We start from the raw sequence: 17429 nt of genomic DNA, 5'->3' as shown, positions 1-17429 counted from the left end.
GTCGTCAGGGTGACCACTGGAGAGGGAATAACAAAAGGACTTCCTTGATTTAGATTGGATGTCTGAAGCCACCAGCGAAGGTCCCGTTTGCATGTTTCTGTAATTATAATGGGATGATTGAGGGGAAGGTCCTGAAAGGACCATTGAGTTGACAATAGCCACTGAAGAATCCTCATGTGCAATCTTGCCAGAGGAACTAGAAGAACCGTGGCAGACATCGAACCTAAAACTTGTAGGACCATCCTGGCTGGGGCTTTGGATCTTGAAATCAGGGCTTGAACCTGGCCTTGTAAAGTTTGGATCCTTTCGGTCGGAAGAAAAACGCGCATCAATCTTGAGTCTATCTCTGCTCCTATGAATCTTATGCGCTGAGAGGGCAGCAAGACAGACTTTGACCAATTGAATGTAATTCCCAGGGTAGCACCCAGGGAGATGGTGGCTTTGAGGTTGTCCATTAGTAGATGCCTGGTGGTGGCAGTCAGGAGCCAGTTGTCCAGATAGGGAAACACTTGGAATCCAAGACTCCTCAGGTGAGCAGTCACTACTGCCAAACACTTGGTGAACACCCTGGGGGCTGTGGTGAGACCAAAGGGCAGTGCACAAAATTGGAAATGACTGTCTCCCAGGCTGAAGCGCAGATACCTCCTGGACGCCTGATGTATCGGAATGTGATAATAGGCGTCCTTGAGGTCTATGGAGCACATCCAAACATCCTTCTCCAACAATGGGAGAATGGATTGTAACGTGACCATTCAGAATCTGGATTTCGTGACGGATTGGTTTAGTCGGCTGAGATCCAAAATTGGTCTCAGGTCCCCTGTCTTTTTTGGCACTAAAAAGAACCTCGAGTAATTTCCGGATCCGATCTGGTCTGTGGGGACCGGTTGGATGACTCCTTTTTCTAGCAGCTTTAAAGCTTCTGCGGCTGCAATTTCCCTTTGACTGGGTGGTGGGTCCGGGATTTTTTTGGACGGTGGGGGTGAGCATATGAATGGGATGGTGTAACCTCCGGCAATGATCCGAAGCACCCATCTGTCCTGAGTGATTGACTCCCAGGCTTTTAGGTGCTTGGCAAAACGGCACCCGACTGGCTCCGGAGCAGCACAGCCGGGCAATCCCTCACGAGGTGTGGGAGGCTGAAGAGCCACAAAAGGACTCGCGGTCTCCAGAATTGCGGGGCCCTCTGCCGCCTCTGGGACGGCGTCTCCCAGAAAAATTTCCCCGTCCTCTGCCTCTGGAGGGGGAATCTTCCTGCTGTTGAGGAAAAAACTTACGTGATTTACGGAACCACATCTTCCCTCCTCCTTTAGCCTTGGGATAAGGCCGAAAGGGAGTGGAATAACGGGCACCTACGGCAGATAAAGTTTTTCCCTCTTGTTCACAGCGGGTAAGGGTGTCTTTAACCTTAGGTCCAAACAAAGAGGACCCATCAAAGGGAGTGTCGGCGAAGGAAGACTTGAAGGCCTCCGCAAACTGACACAAGCGGAGCCAGGCTTGTCTCCGTAGAGCCACGCCTGTGCCTGCCGCTCTACCCGCCCCTTCGGCCGCATATGAAATGAGCCTCATGGACGAGTTAGAAATTGACGTAAGGATAGCCAACTGAGAGCTAACCGACTGGGCTAGCTGCTCAGGTAGGTTACCCGAGAGGGAATCTGACAGCTCCTTGACCAGATCCCTCTGAAGCCTGGTAAAATGTGCCAAATAATTCAGAGACCTTAAAGTAAAGGCCGCTGAAGTCAGGGTGCGCTTCCGCACCTGTCCATGCTCCTAGACTCCTTATTAGGAGGATGGACGGACGTTGAAGCCTCAGCCACGCCCTGTTGTGTAGCAGATGCCACCACCATGGCATCTACAGCCACGCCTTTAGTGAGGAACTCCTTCTCGGGTGGGGCAGACAAAAATTTATTAGGACGAGAAGGGACTGGTTCCACGGTATCTGGATGTTCCCACGCCCTTCGACAAACTAAATCCAGGAGCTCGTCGAAGGGCGGAGACACCCAGGAGGCGGAGGGCTGAGCCCCAAAGGCCTTGAGGAGCACTGACTCATCAGCAGAGGGGGGTTTGGATATCCAGCCGCCTCGTTGTTTGAGGATCTCTAAGATGTCTGCAAATGAGACATCATCCGAGGGCGACTGGGACCCCTCCGCATCATCAAGATCAGTGTCCGATGTAATAGACTCGGGAGTCCACGTGCTTCCTCTTGCACGATCTCTTCCTTGGGGTTCCTCTGAAGACAACTCTGAAGAACCCTCAGGAGGAGGGGAACCCCCAATGGGGGTAACCTCAGGCCCAGGGGCTCCGCTGCCTACGGACAGGGGAACTGCCAAAGACCCAGTCTCCACGCCCAGGGAAGGTGCCGGTAAAGCCGGAGAGATGGTCAAGACTTGGCCAAGGCACTCCTCATAGCTCTGAAAGCCGGACCCCCAGAATCCTGGGAGTGTCCGGTCCCCGGAGCCATGATAGCCGACGGAAGTCCCGCAGCCGAAGCACCGAGAGGGAGGCTCGGAACCGATAGCATAGGTCCCGAAACATCACCCCCGGGTCCAGCCGAAGAAGTCCGTGTACCAAACTCGGACCCGAAGGCCCGGGTTGGAGTAAGGGTCGGAGCCGACCCTAAGATCTCCACCGGCTCCAACAGCACCTGCTCCGACGGAGCCGAAGCGGTCGGAGGAGGAATAGCAATGGGATGGGCATGGGCTATCGGCTCCGAAGCCAACTGGGTCGGAGCCGAAACAAATTTTTGAAAGACTGGGGACTGGAACAGTCTTTGGAGCACCCTGTCTATATCCGAATCCGACATCCTCGATGACCGAGAGGATACTGAACGGGTTCGAGATGGCCTCTCCAACGGCCCCAAAGGGCTAGGGGACCGGCTCTGAGGCGACCCGATGACTATCGGCGCCGAAGGAATACCCACACTAGTTTCCATCGGTGCCGAGGAGGACTTCGGCGCCGAGGAGGAAGTGTCTGAGCGGGCAACCTTTGTCGGCTCCAAGACCAGTGGAGCCGACGAAGGTGACCCGCCTCTCGATGCCCCAGCCATCGGCTCCGAAGCCAGAGGAGTCGAGACTGGTGGCATCGAGGCAGACCGTTCCGCCCTCGGCTCTGAAGTCCTTGGAGCCGAAGGAGAAGCCTGCCTATGTCTTTTGGCGGTCGGATCCGACGGACTGGTCGGAGCCAACGCCCTTTTCTTTTTAGCTGGAGAAGGAGAGGATGCCAAAGCTTCTTCAAAGGAAGGTTTTGTTAACCCTTTAAGAATAAGTTTATTTTTCCTCTCCTGGAGGACCCTTGAGGAAAAAGCGTGACACACACTGCATGACTCTTGTAAATGTTTTGCACCCAAACAATACACACAGAGCGAGTGATCGTCTGTGATAGACATCTTGAAATTACATTTGGTGCATTTTTTAAAGCCCGAAGGCCTAGGATTCTGAGACATTATAGCAAAAAAATCAGTAATCCCTGACAGAAAAAACACTATCCACTGACTTTCTGTTTTACTGACACTACCTAATAATCGGTTTACAGTTGCCGATTAGGTAAAGAAACCGTAACAAATAACTAAAGGGTACTTTGAAACCCTCTAAGGTTTAAGGGGGGTTGACTGACCGGGAAGGCCCTAAGATGAAGGAGGCCTAAAATCAAAATCAACGCCCAATCACACAACAAAGTCTTCTCACAAACTCCAAACACACACAAAAGTGAAGAATAGCCGTTAAAACAGCTTTTTATGACAAGAACAGCAAAATTCTGACAGAAAAAAGTTAGTAAAAATACTACTCAGCTCAGCCAGCTCGAGACCACGTCTTCGCAGGTTAGCGGCAAACGAGATCTGGGGGACTGGTAGTGGTGCATCCTGGGATATAGTAAGCTCAGCCAATAAGAGACTTTGCTCTTTGGCATAAGCGTGCCGAGTCGGAGCCGAGGGATCGGCTCCGAACCCATCAGTCAGAATGTAGGCGAGATAGGATCACATAACATCATTGTTCCTTTAACAAGTTCACTGATTCCTGTAAGAACAGATTATATCGTTAAAACTTTCTCTGCTGAAATCATTTTCTAAAATGTACTATGTGTAGTGAAATCATGTGCCAGTAAGAAATGTGTTGAATTGTTGACTGAGGGAAGAGATCCAGATTGTGCATGCGTGTGTTTATGTCTGTGTGTAAAAATGCGCAGGAAACATATTCTGCTAGTTTGTGCATTAAAAAAAAGAGATAAAAGTGATACTTTTAAAAAAATCTAAACCAATGATCATATTTCAGCTAAACTATAGTAAGTACATTAGTAACTAAAAGCTGAGGAACATCATTAATAAGTTGGGTTTTAACTGAAAAACGCATATGAATTGTACTGTATTCAGAATTTTCTGATGGAGAATATTAACAGGCCTGGAACAAGTTTTTATTACAGTAGAATTATTTGGTTTTTAATTTTTGTTTTATATTACAGAAGGAGCTGCTTTGCTTATTGCAGACTGTAAAGGATCTCCTGTGCCAGAATGCCTTCAGCCGGTTACATTTCTCGCTGGAGATCTGGCAGGCTCAGGTATGTTAAAACTGTACTATCTACATTTTCATTGCTATTTTAAATGGCATTAACATTTTAAGCTTAACTGCTTGACATAAGATCTCACTTTGCATTTAGAATTAACATTGTTGGTGATCATATGCTGGACTTCCGTCCTGGTGTAGTAAACCGCTTAAATACCTAGTTACCAAGGCAGGCAGAGCAGCATTAAGCAACAGAAGGTAGACAAGCTAGCAGTCCAATTATCTCAACAAAGAAGCATGTGATTTTTAGGTGTGTGTATTTGTAACATCAAATGTAACTCAGATTGAGGATGCTGAGCCAGGAGTTGTACATTCACCCATTTGGAAATTGATGAAGTCTTTCTTTAACTCCTTCATGCCAGATATTAATAACATTTATGCTAGTGCAAAAATGACCATGGTCTGAGTTCCCTGATTGTTGGTTAGCTGCTGTAAAACTGCTTGTTCTAGCTTGTTTTCATCCCAACTAATCTTGTACAGTTCTCCCAGCATGTGGGTCCTTATCAATTTAAATACATTTGTGGAATGAAAATTTCTATCTGGGAAGTCCCATTATCATTAATGCCCCAAGGAGAAAAGCTCCATGTCATTGTAAAAACCTATATAAATAACATTAAAATAACTGCAGATAGAGACATCCTGAATATGAAATTATAAGTAAGAACTGTTGGTATAGAAGAAGTAACTGCCATGTTACATACGTCCAAAATAATCTTGTAGTGGTAACAGCACTGCAGAATGATGTTACAAGAATCATTACAGTAAGCCTGTGATCATTTGCAGAGTCGGTCAGTTGCCTTAGTGATTTCTGTTTGATTTTCTCCTTTACTCCGTGAAATAAGTATTGCCATAATCCCCCCTATAATAAAATTAAGCGCAGGGCTGCTAAGATTTTCTTATGTAACTTTTGTGTCACCTCTCCAATTGCTAGTACTTGTCCCAGTTTCACATTTATGTTGTTCCATGGGCAAAAACAGTTGTGCTGCAGCATAAAAGCATCCCACACCTTTGCAGTTTCTTGAGCTGTTTATCTAATTTGACACAGGTATACAATTACAGTGGCACAGGTATAAAATTACAGTGGCACAGGTATAAAATTACAGTGGCACATCTTTAATGTATTACAAATGTAGTTGCATGTATGTGCTGCATCTTTCAGAGGAAGAGGAGGAGTAGGAGGTATACAGTGGCAGTAGTGTAGCTGTCCCTTATGATTCAGATCTGCTGAGCCCTTACAACTCCCAGACTGTCGGAAACCTCTATTTGTCACCACCTCCAGTACTGCACATAAGCATAATTAAAGCCCAGCGTCAAATATATTTCATTCCTTGTATATAGTTAAATCACCACTAAATAACTTCTCCTTGAACAGCAGTAATAAATATTAATTTCTATACCTACTTTGCCCTATTGAGGGCTTTGAGGTATCCAGAGGCTATCTTGGCACAGGTATGCTGCTTGTTGATTAGCTGAGCTTCCACTTGTAATTAGGTGTTTCACTCTTGTGAAGCTGAACCATGAATGTTTTACTTCCATTTTTTAGTGTTATTCTGACATCATCATTTCTCTGCTTCTGATGAATGACCAAATCTTGATCTGGCATGATTGAAGTTTAACTCTGACAAACTGCAACCACAATGAGTGGTTTGATTCTGGATGCACCTTTAAATGACTTATAAAAATGTATCTTTCTGTCTCACTTTTGGCACTGATGTATTTCATGTTATTAAATAGAAAATGCCATGGTTGGGAGGCAGTATGAGGAGAAACCTCAAAGTACAAACCTAGTGATAATTTAAAAAGTCAGTCTGAGCAGCAGGTCTTTGGAGTTAAATCCAAACAAATGTGGGAAGAATGGTGAGAAAGTTGTACACTGGCAGTCGTCAGAAATAGGGAATTAATCCCCAGATCCTTCAATTAAGAGGCAGAATCAGTGATCACTGCCTTTCCATGCTGTGCAAAAAACTGCTCCCTATGAATCGGGTAGTGGAGAAGTTAATTTGAGTCTATTTCTAGAGTTATCCTATCTTTAATGGTTTTATAAATTTCCTTAAGTCATGGTTTTCCTTTTTCTGTCTTGTGAGCACTACCAGCTAATGTTGGGGATGTGACCTGTTAAAACCCTTTCCCATTGACCAGTATTTCTTCAAGCACAGTAGATTCTGATGACAGGAGCAGAAGTGGTTATTTACTGGCCCATTCAGCAAAAATGAAGTTTCTATATGGGGATACCAGGCTGTCTATAAATATGATGAAAAAAATGCAGTTTTGGACATTTGTTTCTGAGAGAAGGAGAAACTGTGCATATTTACTGTACACTGTATAATAAACAGGTAAGTAAGTACACATCCTTTGTTGAAGGCAGAGTTGCACATATTTTGCATGTAATTTCCCATGAAATATGCAGAGGCTGGTCAGTTCTGGTGGTGTAGAGGGATAAAGGACTTGACTACAGCTTATTTGACTTGAGTTCAGTTAGCTGGTTAAGTGCTTGTCAGTGCTGGCAAGATGGGTATGGACATGCCCATCTGGGGAGGGGGGTGGGGGTGGATGGTGGACTATTAAACATACAGACACAGTCCTTCAGTGGAGGGATGTGCCACAGATAGCAAAATCTGAAAAAATCCTTGGGGCAGGCTTTTGTTTACCAAGACACCACATGTTGGTAGTTTAGTAATCCACAACTGTGTGTGGGTATCATCAGGATTTACCCACAAAGCCAACCGTGGATAAATCCTGATATTCCCACACACACTGGAGTGGATTACTACTATTATATAATAACATTATTTAAGAATTAAATTGCTTACCTTTTTTAAGTAATATGTTTGTATAGTGGCACTTATTTTCCTTCAGCTTGGTCTTCTCTTTGCTGATATACTGCACTTGCTATTGGGACTTGTGCTCCCATGCTTGCACAGTACATCAGTGCAAGAAAAGCAGTGGAGAATCTCTCTGTCACATTTCTTTATCTTCTTTTTTTCTTTCTTTTTTTTTTTTTTTTTTTTTGACTATTTAAAAAAAAAATTAAAATCTTTTTGATTAGTATGACAAAACATATGAGGACATCGGGTATGTTTCTGTTTCTTCAGTTTTGCAGAATGTGCCTGATTTTTCTCATTTTGGTGTGTGCTTTGTATAGAATTCTGTTAAACAACATATACTTACAAAAAGCCTGGCTGTTCAGTGTACTTCAGTGGCTGGCCTTTGTTCTTTTGCTATACGCTTGTTTTATAGCAGGCACACTGGTTAGGTTATTTGGTCAGTATGCTCTTTTTTGAATACTAATGATCCTTTATTGTATACACTTTATAACAATTGCTTGGGAGCAAGCACTCCCAGGGAAAAGATGATGCGAGTCTCCACAATGATATTTGCAGCTCTTCCCTACCCCCAGCCCGGTGCATGGGGATAGGCTATAGAAACTTTTATCAATGCCAATATGCCAGCAGAAATGCAAAAAGCCCTAATGGTTGCCTGCATGGCAACCCTCCTAAAAGCTGTCACTCCCTCATACTATAATGAGGTCATTTCTGGATATAGGAGAACAAATGGGCAAAATTCAATTTGAGAAGGTTGGTTGTTGATTGGCAGGCAAGGGGACGTAATGTGCCTAGGGGGGAAAAATATGCAGAGGTTGGCTTTAGATGTGTTACTCTCTTCAATTGTGCATTTTGCCAACATAATCTCTTCTGGTAGTTTAATTTGTGATATTTGTCCTTTTACCAAAGCATCACTGTGCCACAGCTATAAAACCACAGCAAACAAGGGCCATGTTTTCAGAATTTTCTTTTCTGTACTGATTGATTACTTTATATGGTACATAGCTTAAAGACAAGTATCTCAAATGTTGGGTATAGCATCAAGATTCCCCTTGGTAGTTCCTTTGGATCCGATACCCCTTGTCTGCTGGTCAGCATTTAACATCTTTCCAAATTGGCATGTACTTATCCTGTGTCTTGATCCCGGTTAAACCCATTACATAACTTGATGACTTCCTGTCTTGTCATCAGACTGATAGTAAAAAAAAAACAAAAAAAAAACTGAATGAGTAGAAAAGAATGGCGCTAATACCTTGAGATTAACCTCTTCTAAGCCTCAAGTCCCTCTTGGGCATCATGGATGAGAGCATAAACCAAACCCCCACCAATGAAACATGATCCTTCCCCCTTGGAGACCTAGGAGTCTGTGGACCACTTGTAGTATCACTAAAAGTTGCTAAGTGAAGGCAGATAAAATTCCTTTAGTTTCAAAAGGGTAGGTAAGCTACAGAACATTTGCTTGAAGTGGGGACTGGCAAAAGGCTGCTGATAGTCATGAACAAACTTTTGTTCTGAGTCGCTGCATTCTGATTGTCCTTTTTTAGAGTAATTATTTCATTGCCATAGGTGTATAAGAAGTTACGATTTATTATTCCATTCTAAAAAAGTTGATATCCAAGCATATTTTTTCTAAGAGTTGATCCGGTTCAGCCTGAATTTTTGCAAAAAGTTCTGCTTTCCCTTTAATGGTTATGCTCGTGTAAATTTACTGTCATAATTAAATTTCCCTTGACAGGTATTGATGAATGTGCCGTATGTTAGCATATGCATCAGCACACCTTCAAGCTTATGTGAACCTCTGTTAGACTTTAGGAGAGCTGAATGTTGTGCTTTTTAAACTTGGATTATTTGTACCACATGCTGTAGCGATGTGCCTGTGCTTATGAGGGACTTCACACCAAGTTAATACCGCTACAGCAGTTTCCATAGTCCACATGGTGAGGACAACCCAAATTTGCCAAAATTGAAGGAAGTTAACAGTACCCTGTTATCACTTAAATGTGAGTAGGGGGGTGGCATGGCATTTTTAGGCATTACAAAATATACTTAGAAGTAGCACGCCACCAGCACTCAAGTATTAATCTTAAATCTCAGTCATATAGCAAATGGCTATTTCCCACAGAATGCTTAGCCACTCCCACATTGTGTTCACTGATACAATGGCCACTTGCTTTTTTTTCTGTAACATTTTCATTGGCTTGAAGATGTTTACCACGTATTGTCTGCTAGAGTTGCAGAAACAAAAAACTGATCGATTTTATCATAATATGTTCCAAGATATGTTTTTTTTCCACCTACTTTTGTGGAATGTACCATGTCATATACCCTTTTGCAAGGCTCAAAGTGTATTGGATCCAGTTGTTGCAGTAGAATACAATATATTTGCTTTGTAAATATTTGGTAATGTTCTTTTATCTGATTAATTTTCTAGAATTTTTATATAACTGTGGTGTGATGAATCTGCAGTGTGGCACCCCCCTGATTTGCTTCTCCTTTGCAAGCTTTGTGGTGTCTGAGAGATCAAACTGTATCTAAATTACACCGTAACTAGTCTCTGTGCTAAAACAAAGTATTGTGTAAAAATGCCCAAAGTGCATTCCCCTCTTTGACGGTAAAGGGAAGAATGACATTCTTTCTTTGTATTAGTGTTCTTAGAATATGTATCTATACACTGGGGAATACTGTACAGGGTCATGTTTAAGACCACATGACAGAGACCGGAGATTGATGAGGGCAGCTCCTGTGCATTCTAAAAGATTATACACCCCGGGGATCACTTCTGTGGCTCTGCACGACAGGGGCACAGGAAAATAACTTTCTTGGGTGGCACAAGCCAAGGAACCTTGTTGGCTAGGCTTACTTAGGCCCTTGGGCCGATAGCCTAGTACCTACCTATGCGTATTTCATTTAACCATGTCAACTGACCTGGCAAAAGTGACTCAAGTCTTAGCTGGACTGAATTTGAAATTATTATGAGTTATTCATTTAAGGAATGAATTCAGGTGATCTTCTGAAGAAAAATATTTCTGCATACTTACTGGGAGAAGTATAGCTGAATATTATCAGCATATGTCTGGTAAGAAATACCACTCCTTGCACTGACCTTCTCGTGTGATGGCATGTACAGAGTGAACTATAAGGGGGTCAGTACTGAGCCCTGAAAAATGCCACAGGTTAGTGAGTACGAGCCTGACAAATTCCAACCAGACACTACTTGCTGACTTCACCCCAAGATAAAAGATGCAAAGCATCCTTTCACAGATTTTGTCCCTGTGGCATAGTATACAACCATAGCAGTTCCATTGCACAAGTGCAGACCCACAACAGACACCAGAAACTATAGGACAATTTGTCTTACAGTTATAGTTTGCAGAATCATGGTGTACATAAATGCTTTGCTGTTAAACAGTGAAATAGTTTGACAGACATAGCTTGGACCCAGACCAATTTGGACTTGTAAAAGTTTAGTCATGCCTACTTAATCTAGCTGGGTTCTTTAAACTGGTCACTGAAGCCATGGATGAAGGCTTAGCTGTTCATAGCTGTGTTGAAGGCCTTTGACAGTTCCTCATGGTTGTATTATGTGTACTGTCCCAGCTATATGACAACTCTTATGTCATCCACTGGAGAGTTATTCTTCTCTCCAGCCTGTCTCACACTGTTAAGTTGGTGGTGGGTGCTTCTGTTACACTTGGGGGGGGGGGGGACTGTTGTCAGCAGTGTTCCTCAGGTTTTTGCTCTGGACTCCTCCTTATTCGGCATCTACATTTCAGATGTGAAAACAGATGTCAAGAAACTATGGCTATGTTTGCTGATGAGTGCAAGCTAGCGGTAACTGTCAAATCTCCCTTTCACATTTTGATATCTCAGCAGGGTACGGACTATATCAGCACCTGGCCTATCAGTTAGGACATCACCTTAAATAGCAAAAAATGTTGTATAGTTCATAGGTAGGTACTAGGCTATTGGCCCTAGGGCCTATATAAGCCTAGCCAAAGGTACCCTGGCTTTCGCCACCCAAGAAAATTATTCGAGCAGAGCCACAGAAGTGATCCCCGGGGTGAATTTCCTATCTCCCATCCAATCATCAAGATTTTTCTTGAAGAGTGCTAATGAGGAGCTTTGTTTGATATAGATAGGTAGTTTGTTCCAGAGTATGAGAAGTCTCTGGGACAGGAATCTGTCCCTCCAGCATGTTCTGTTTATTGTGGTGACAAGGTTTAGGTCCCTAGAGCATGTAGCTCATAGGGATTGGGATTTCTTTAAGTGGAGCATGTCTAAAAGCTCTGGGTTTGACTTAGCTTTGTGTGTTGGGCAGAGATCGCCTCTGAGTAGGCGATATGCAACGGAGTAAAGCTGCAGTTTTTTGAGACTGTCTGCATAGGGCATCTCTTTGAGGCCGGTAATCCTTTTTGTGAGGTATTTCTGTGGCCTTTCCAGTTGTCGATGTCTTGTGAGGTACATACCAAAAGGGGCATTGTACTCAATAATGGGTCTAGTGAGTGACGAGTAGAGGGGAACAATGACCTCTTTTTTCCTGGATGAGAAACCTTTTGTGATGTGTGTGCCACATAGAAGGATTTCCTGACTATTGTGGCGATGTGATTATCAAAGGAGAGACTACTGTCCACCTGTGTCCCAAGGTCTCTTATCACACTTCCGTTGTTAAGTAGACTACCACCTATGTGGTAGTTCATGGGTACTGAGTTTTTACCAAAAGGAATGACAATGCACTTTTTGGCATTGAGCTTGAGGACATGGCTTTGACACCAGGCATCTGTCTCAGCAAGGCCCTTTTGTAGGATGTCCACATCTTTTGGAGTTTTGATTATGGCTCCTAGTTTGCAGTCATCTGCGAACTTCGTTAGCCAAAGACCTTCTGTGTTGGCCTGTATTTCAGAGAAGTAGATGCCAAACAGGAGAGGACCCAGGACTGAACCCTGTGGTACTCCACTTGTCATTGGTCTGAAGCTGGATTTGGAGTCTGCTACTTTCACAGTGTGGGTTCTGTCAGTGAGCCAGTTGGCAACCCATCTTGTGACATAGGGATTTATACCTAGTTTAGTGAGTTTATCTATAATTCCAGAGTGGGGGATGGTGTCAAAAGCCTTGGCGAGATCTAGATAGGCTGTGTGAACCACCTTACCCTCATCTACGGCTTTGGTGACTGCTTCAAAGAAGTCTATCAGGTTTAGGAGGCATGATCTGACTTTTACAAACCCGAACTGGGTGGGGTCCTGAGTTTGGAGATTACCAATGTCATTGTTTATAAGTTCCATGATGATATGCTCCATAGCCTTGCAGACCAGGCTCTTTAGGCTAATGGGGCGGTAGTTTCCAGGGTCTGTGGTGGCTCCCCCTTTGTGGAGTGGGATAACTGTCGCTGTGCGCCATTCAGTGGGCACATAACCTGAGGTGAGGCTATGATTGAACATGGTACTTAGGTGGGGTGCCAGTTCATTCTGTAGTTCATGTAGAACACAGCCTGGGATGTCGTCAGGTCCCATGGATGCTCTTGGCTTTGGATAGTGTGTTTTTTACCTGTGCAGCCATGATTACAGGAACTTTGCATTCTTCTGGTATAGAGATGGGCCCTTTAGGGGATGACAGAGGGGTAAAGTTAGCACTGAACCTATCTGCCAGGATGTTGGCAATATCCGTTGGTTCTGTATATTTAGTGCCATTGTGCTGTAACTCAGAGCAAATCTGAGTGTTGCCATTGAGATTCTTGACATAGCTATAGAATGCTTTGTGGTTGTCTTTAGAGTCAGTGGCGATTTTGTTTTCATAACTAGCTTTGGAGGATTTTATGAGGGATCTCAGCTTCTTACTGAAGCTGACCAGGGAGTTTCTCCAATCATGGGATTTTACTCTTTTTTTGCAACAGTTTCTTTCTTCTGTTGTAGAGTTTGTTTATGGCAGGGGACCACCAGATTGGCTTCCTTTTTTTGGAGGATAGCATCTTGGTTCTGTTCGGGATTGCACGATCCATGCACTCATGTAAGTGCTTATAAAGCGCATTTGTGTAAGATTCAGCAGTCATACCTCTATTGTCCGTCAACATGGGTGTCGTGAAGTTTGCCACTTCTGTCTTAAGAAGCGTGAAGTTGGCTTTGGAGAAATTTTTTACTGTGGTTTCCCTAATGGGGGGTGGGGGAGGGATGTGGATGTCTAGGGTGATTAGCTTATGGTCGGATATGACCAACGAGGAATTGACCTCTGGTGTGGAGCACCGGTTGCCCATGTTGGTAATAACCAGGTCTAGGATATTGCTGCCCCTGGTGGGGGTGTGGATACGTTGATCCATGGCATTGGAATTTATGAATTCCAGAAAACGTTGAACACAAGAGTTGGTACATGAGTAGTTTTCCCAGTTAATGGTAGGGTAGTTGAAATAGTCCATTATTAGGGTGTTAGGTTGTACCCTAATATTTTCCAGTGTATTAAGAAATGAGGAGTGGGAATCCTGGGACATGGTGGGGGATCTGTAGCAAGCTACAATTTGGATTGCGGTCTTGCCCAGAGTTAGTTGCACTTGGATAATCACGGATGCATTATGTTGAGCAACTAGCCTGGAGGTGTGGATATCCTTAATGAATATGGACACGCCTCCGCCTTTAGTATTTCGGTCCAGGTTAGGTGGCCGAAAGGTGTGGTATGAATTATAGCCTGGTAATGCAGGTGTACTCTCTGGAGCTTTGAACCAGGTCTCTGTCACTGCACAGATGTCGATATTCTCCATTTTAAGGAGTGCCTCGAGAGAGTGCATTTTGAGGTTTAGACTTCTAGCATTGAGTAGCAATACCCTCAGATTCTTCTTGCCTGTACCTGCTAGGGTGGTGAATTTGTCATTTGTACCTTGCCTAAAAAAGGCGCTATAGGGGTGGCTAGAGCCTTAGCCAGTATCCGGAATCCCAGGGGCGACAGGTGCAGGCCATCTCTGGCAAAGCATTGTGGCTTGTCGATCATGTCATCCCAGGCAGACAGATACTGGATCCCCTTAGAATGACACCAGAAGCTTAGCCAATTGTTGAAGTCAGTCATTTTGTCATTGTACTGTGGTATCATTCTGGGTGATGGCAGGATGCTACTCAGGGCTAGGGTCATACCTGCCTGGGCTACAAGATCGGACAGCTCCTCCATGTCCCTTTTCATGTAGTCCAAGGAGGTACGTCTCAGGTCATTCACACCAACATGGACAATGACAGAGTCATATTTGTACTTGTTGTGGAGTGACCTGAGTGCATGCACTATGTGGTGGATCCTGGCACCCGATAGGCAGCTGACAGTAACTTTCTCCTTGTTTAGCCTGGTGAGTGGAACATCAGTGTGCCTGACTATAGAGTCACGTATGACTAGAGTGTTGGGTGCGTTGTTATGCCTTATGGGCTGTGGTTGAGTGGCACACTGAGTTTGTGGGCTATGTGTCATTTGGGTTGTGTTGGGGGGTGGAGGTTGCTTGTGTTTCTGCTTTGGAGGTCCCTGTTGCTTGGGCAGATTTTTACTGAGAGCCTCCGCGAATGTAGGTGTGTGTTTTGTGTTTCTATGTGTGTGTTTTGGTGGTGTAGGTTTTGAGGGACTATGTGCTGAGTGTGGTGTGGTGCAAGTGTTTACCTTCTCCTCTTGACTGTCTAGTCCTGTCTTGGGTGAAGAGAGCTTTGCTTCCAGTTTGGCTATATAAGTGCATCTCTCACAGGTTGTAGTGTTGGGTGGTAGGAGGAGAGGGTTGTCTGTGTACATGAGGCAATTACTGCATTGCCCCAAGATGCCCAGATTCATCAGGTAGACAGGAGAAAACACCAGGGGCTGACCCTTAGACATGCCTGGATAGGTGCTTATTTGTCAAGTACTAGAAACTGTTTTCCTCTAGATAGTGAGGAAAGTTGAGTGCTGTAGTAATTTGTAGCTTATTTAGTGCTTACAATAAGTTCTGAACAAGTGCTGAAACAAAAAACTGGCTAGTTCTAAGAAACAAAATCAAGCTAGAAGGCTTCCCTCCAACACAGAAAGGCTTGGGGGCCTAGAAGCCTACAAATAGTCCTGGACACAGAAAATCTATATCCAGGCTAGCCTACCCACAGGAAAGGCAGGAAACAAGCAGTTTTTAGTGGAAAGAGAGAAAGGAGTACCAGAAACTAAGCTGATTGGCCTTCTCAAATGTTCTCCCTGTACTGGGTAGAATGAGGTAATGAAACTAGACTGGGAGGAGAGTCCCAGATCAAATTTACACTAGGGGCGGGCAACTGCAAAGCCACCAACTGTAAGAACAGCATATCAATAGGCAGGGAGAAACAAACTGCAGAAATGTTTCTCACAGCTGAAAAGCAGCAGTGAGCCTTTAAATGAAAGTTTTAAACAGCTAAAGGAGCCTCTAGAAAAAGAGTTTAACTGCAACAAGTTATCAGAAACAACCCAACAGATGCTTAATAAAAGTGGACAATTTCCAGTTAATACCTCACACACAGTGAAACTAGCTAGAAAAATACACAGTACACAAAGTGCTATAAATAAAGAAATAAAGAACAAAATAAGCAAAAACAGGATACTTAATGTTATATATTATAGTTCCGAGTTTGCTCGGTGTCCTTCCTTCGATTAGCTCAGTGTGAAATGGCAGAAACACTCACAACTTAACTTCTTGGGTAACAGAAAGTTGAAACCTGAGACAGCTTTTAAGAAAGAAATCTCAAAAGAACCAATGAGGTGCTTAGTCTAAGCTGTAGTCCAGGTGACCTCAGTCAGCCAATGACCTCAAACAATTCTCTCTCACTGAAATGCCTGATGGCTTTGGCTAAACCAAGATGTCCCTGAATATGTGCTCAGACACACAGCCTCCACAAACACTAGGCCCAAATACAAGCCTGAATATGGAAATGCTACAAATATCCCCACTACTTAGAAACAAACTGCAGAAATGTTTCTCACAGCTGAAAAGCAGCAGTGAGCCTTTAAATGAAAGTTTTAAACAGCTAAAGGAGCCTCTAGAAAAGAGTTTAACTGCAACAAGTTATCAGAAACAAACAACCCAACAGATGCTTAATAAAAGTGGACAATTTCCAGTTAATACCTCACACACAGTGAAACTAGCTAGAAAAATACACAGTACACAAAGTGCTATAAATAACAAAGAAATAAAGAACAAAATAAGCAAAAAACAGGATACTTAATGTTATATATTATAGTTCCGAGTTTGCTCAGTGTCTTTCCTTCGATTAGCTCAGTGTGACCTTTGATAAAGCACCCCTCCTTCTCCTACCATATTACTGTTACCCTTATCAAGACAGGTCAGAGACAGGATCATGTTGATAATGATTTTTTCCTTGATTACCATGTTCGTTTGTGTTTAGATGAGTAATTTAGAATGGTTTTCTTATTGATAAGGGTGTCTCCTTAGGTCATAGTAGTCTTGGTACCATTATATTCATCTGTTAGAACCATCTTCAAATACAGTACCCCTTTTGGAGTATACATAAGAAAGCACATTTGAGCAACTTGAAAGGACTCAAAGATTTCTTACCAAAGAGAGTTCCGTATTACACAATATAAATTAACATGAAAAGATCAAATGTCCTATCCCTGAGTTCTTTTTCTTGCAGACTTCTAAGGAGGAGTGACCTTTTGTTTGACCTTTTGAACACTGAAAGATCATACCCTTTTTGGCTTCATCCCACCTTGACATAGCTAACAAGCTAATTAACACTTGTACTGAAGACTTGAACTTCCATCTCAAGATCAACAGCAGTTGCTGATGGGTCATATTTATAACCCATTACATCCCCTGCTTGTAGACTAATGTTGTCTGAGAGCGTTTTGGAGGATTGCAGAGACCTTGCTGATGCTCAGCTGCACGTGTATCAAATGTCTGATGTCAATTGCCCAGCCAGAGGGCTTTAGATTAAGAAAACACCAGCTCCATAATTCCTCTCAGTTGATTGATCAAAACTATAATAAGCATTAAACTGCCGTTGGTTATTACAATTAGGAATCGGAAGTGTTCTGTAGCTACGCACATGTAGTTGATAGCATTGTGGATCTAATTGGTGCAGCGTCCTAC

The 17429-nt window shown here is 43.5% G+C and overlaps 1 protein-coding gene across 2 annotated transcripts in view; it reads left to right on the top strand.

Annotated features, from left to right (window-relative positions):
* FANCA (FA complementation group A) overlaps window positions 1-17429 on the top strand; it is a 2214801-nt gene that overhangs the window by 197471 nt on the left and 1999901 nt on the right. For both annotated transcript variants that reach the window (XM_044081851.1, XM_044081852.1), the window contains exon 6: window positions 4453-4548. In XM_044081851.1, coding sequence (XP_043937786.1) covers window positions 4453-4548 — 96 coding nt within the window. The remainder of the gene's footprint in view (window positions 1-4452; window positions 4549-17429) is intronic.

This window comes from Protopterus annectens, chromosome 8.part1, assembly GCF_019279795.1.
Source record: "Protopterus annectens isolate FY-2018-M chromosome 8.part1, PAN1.0, whole genome shotgun sequence".
Lineage (NCBI taxonomy): Eukaryota > Metazoa > Chordata > Ceratodontiformes > Protopteridae > Protopterus > Protopterus annectens.
Note: the sequence above shows the minus strand (reverse complement) of the source record. Positions and strands in the feature narration are given on the sequence as shown.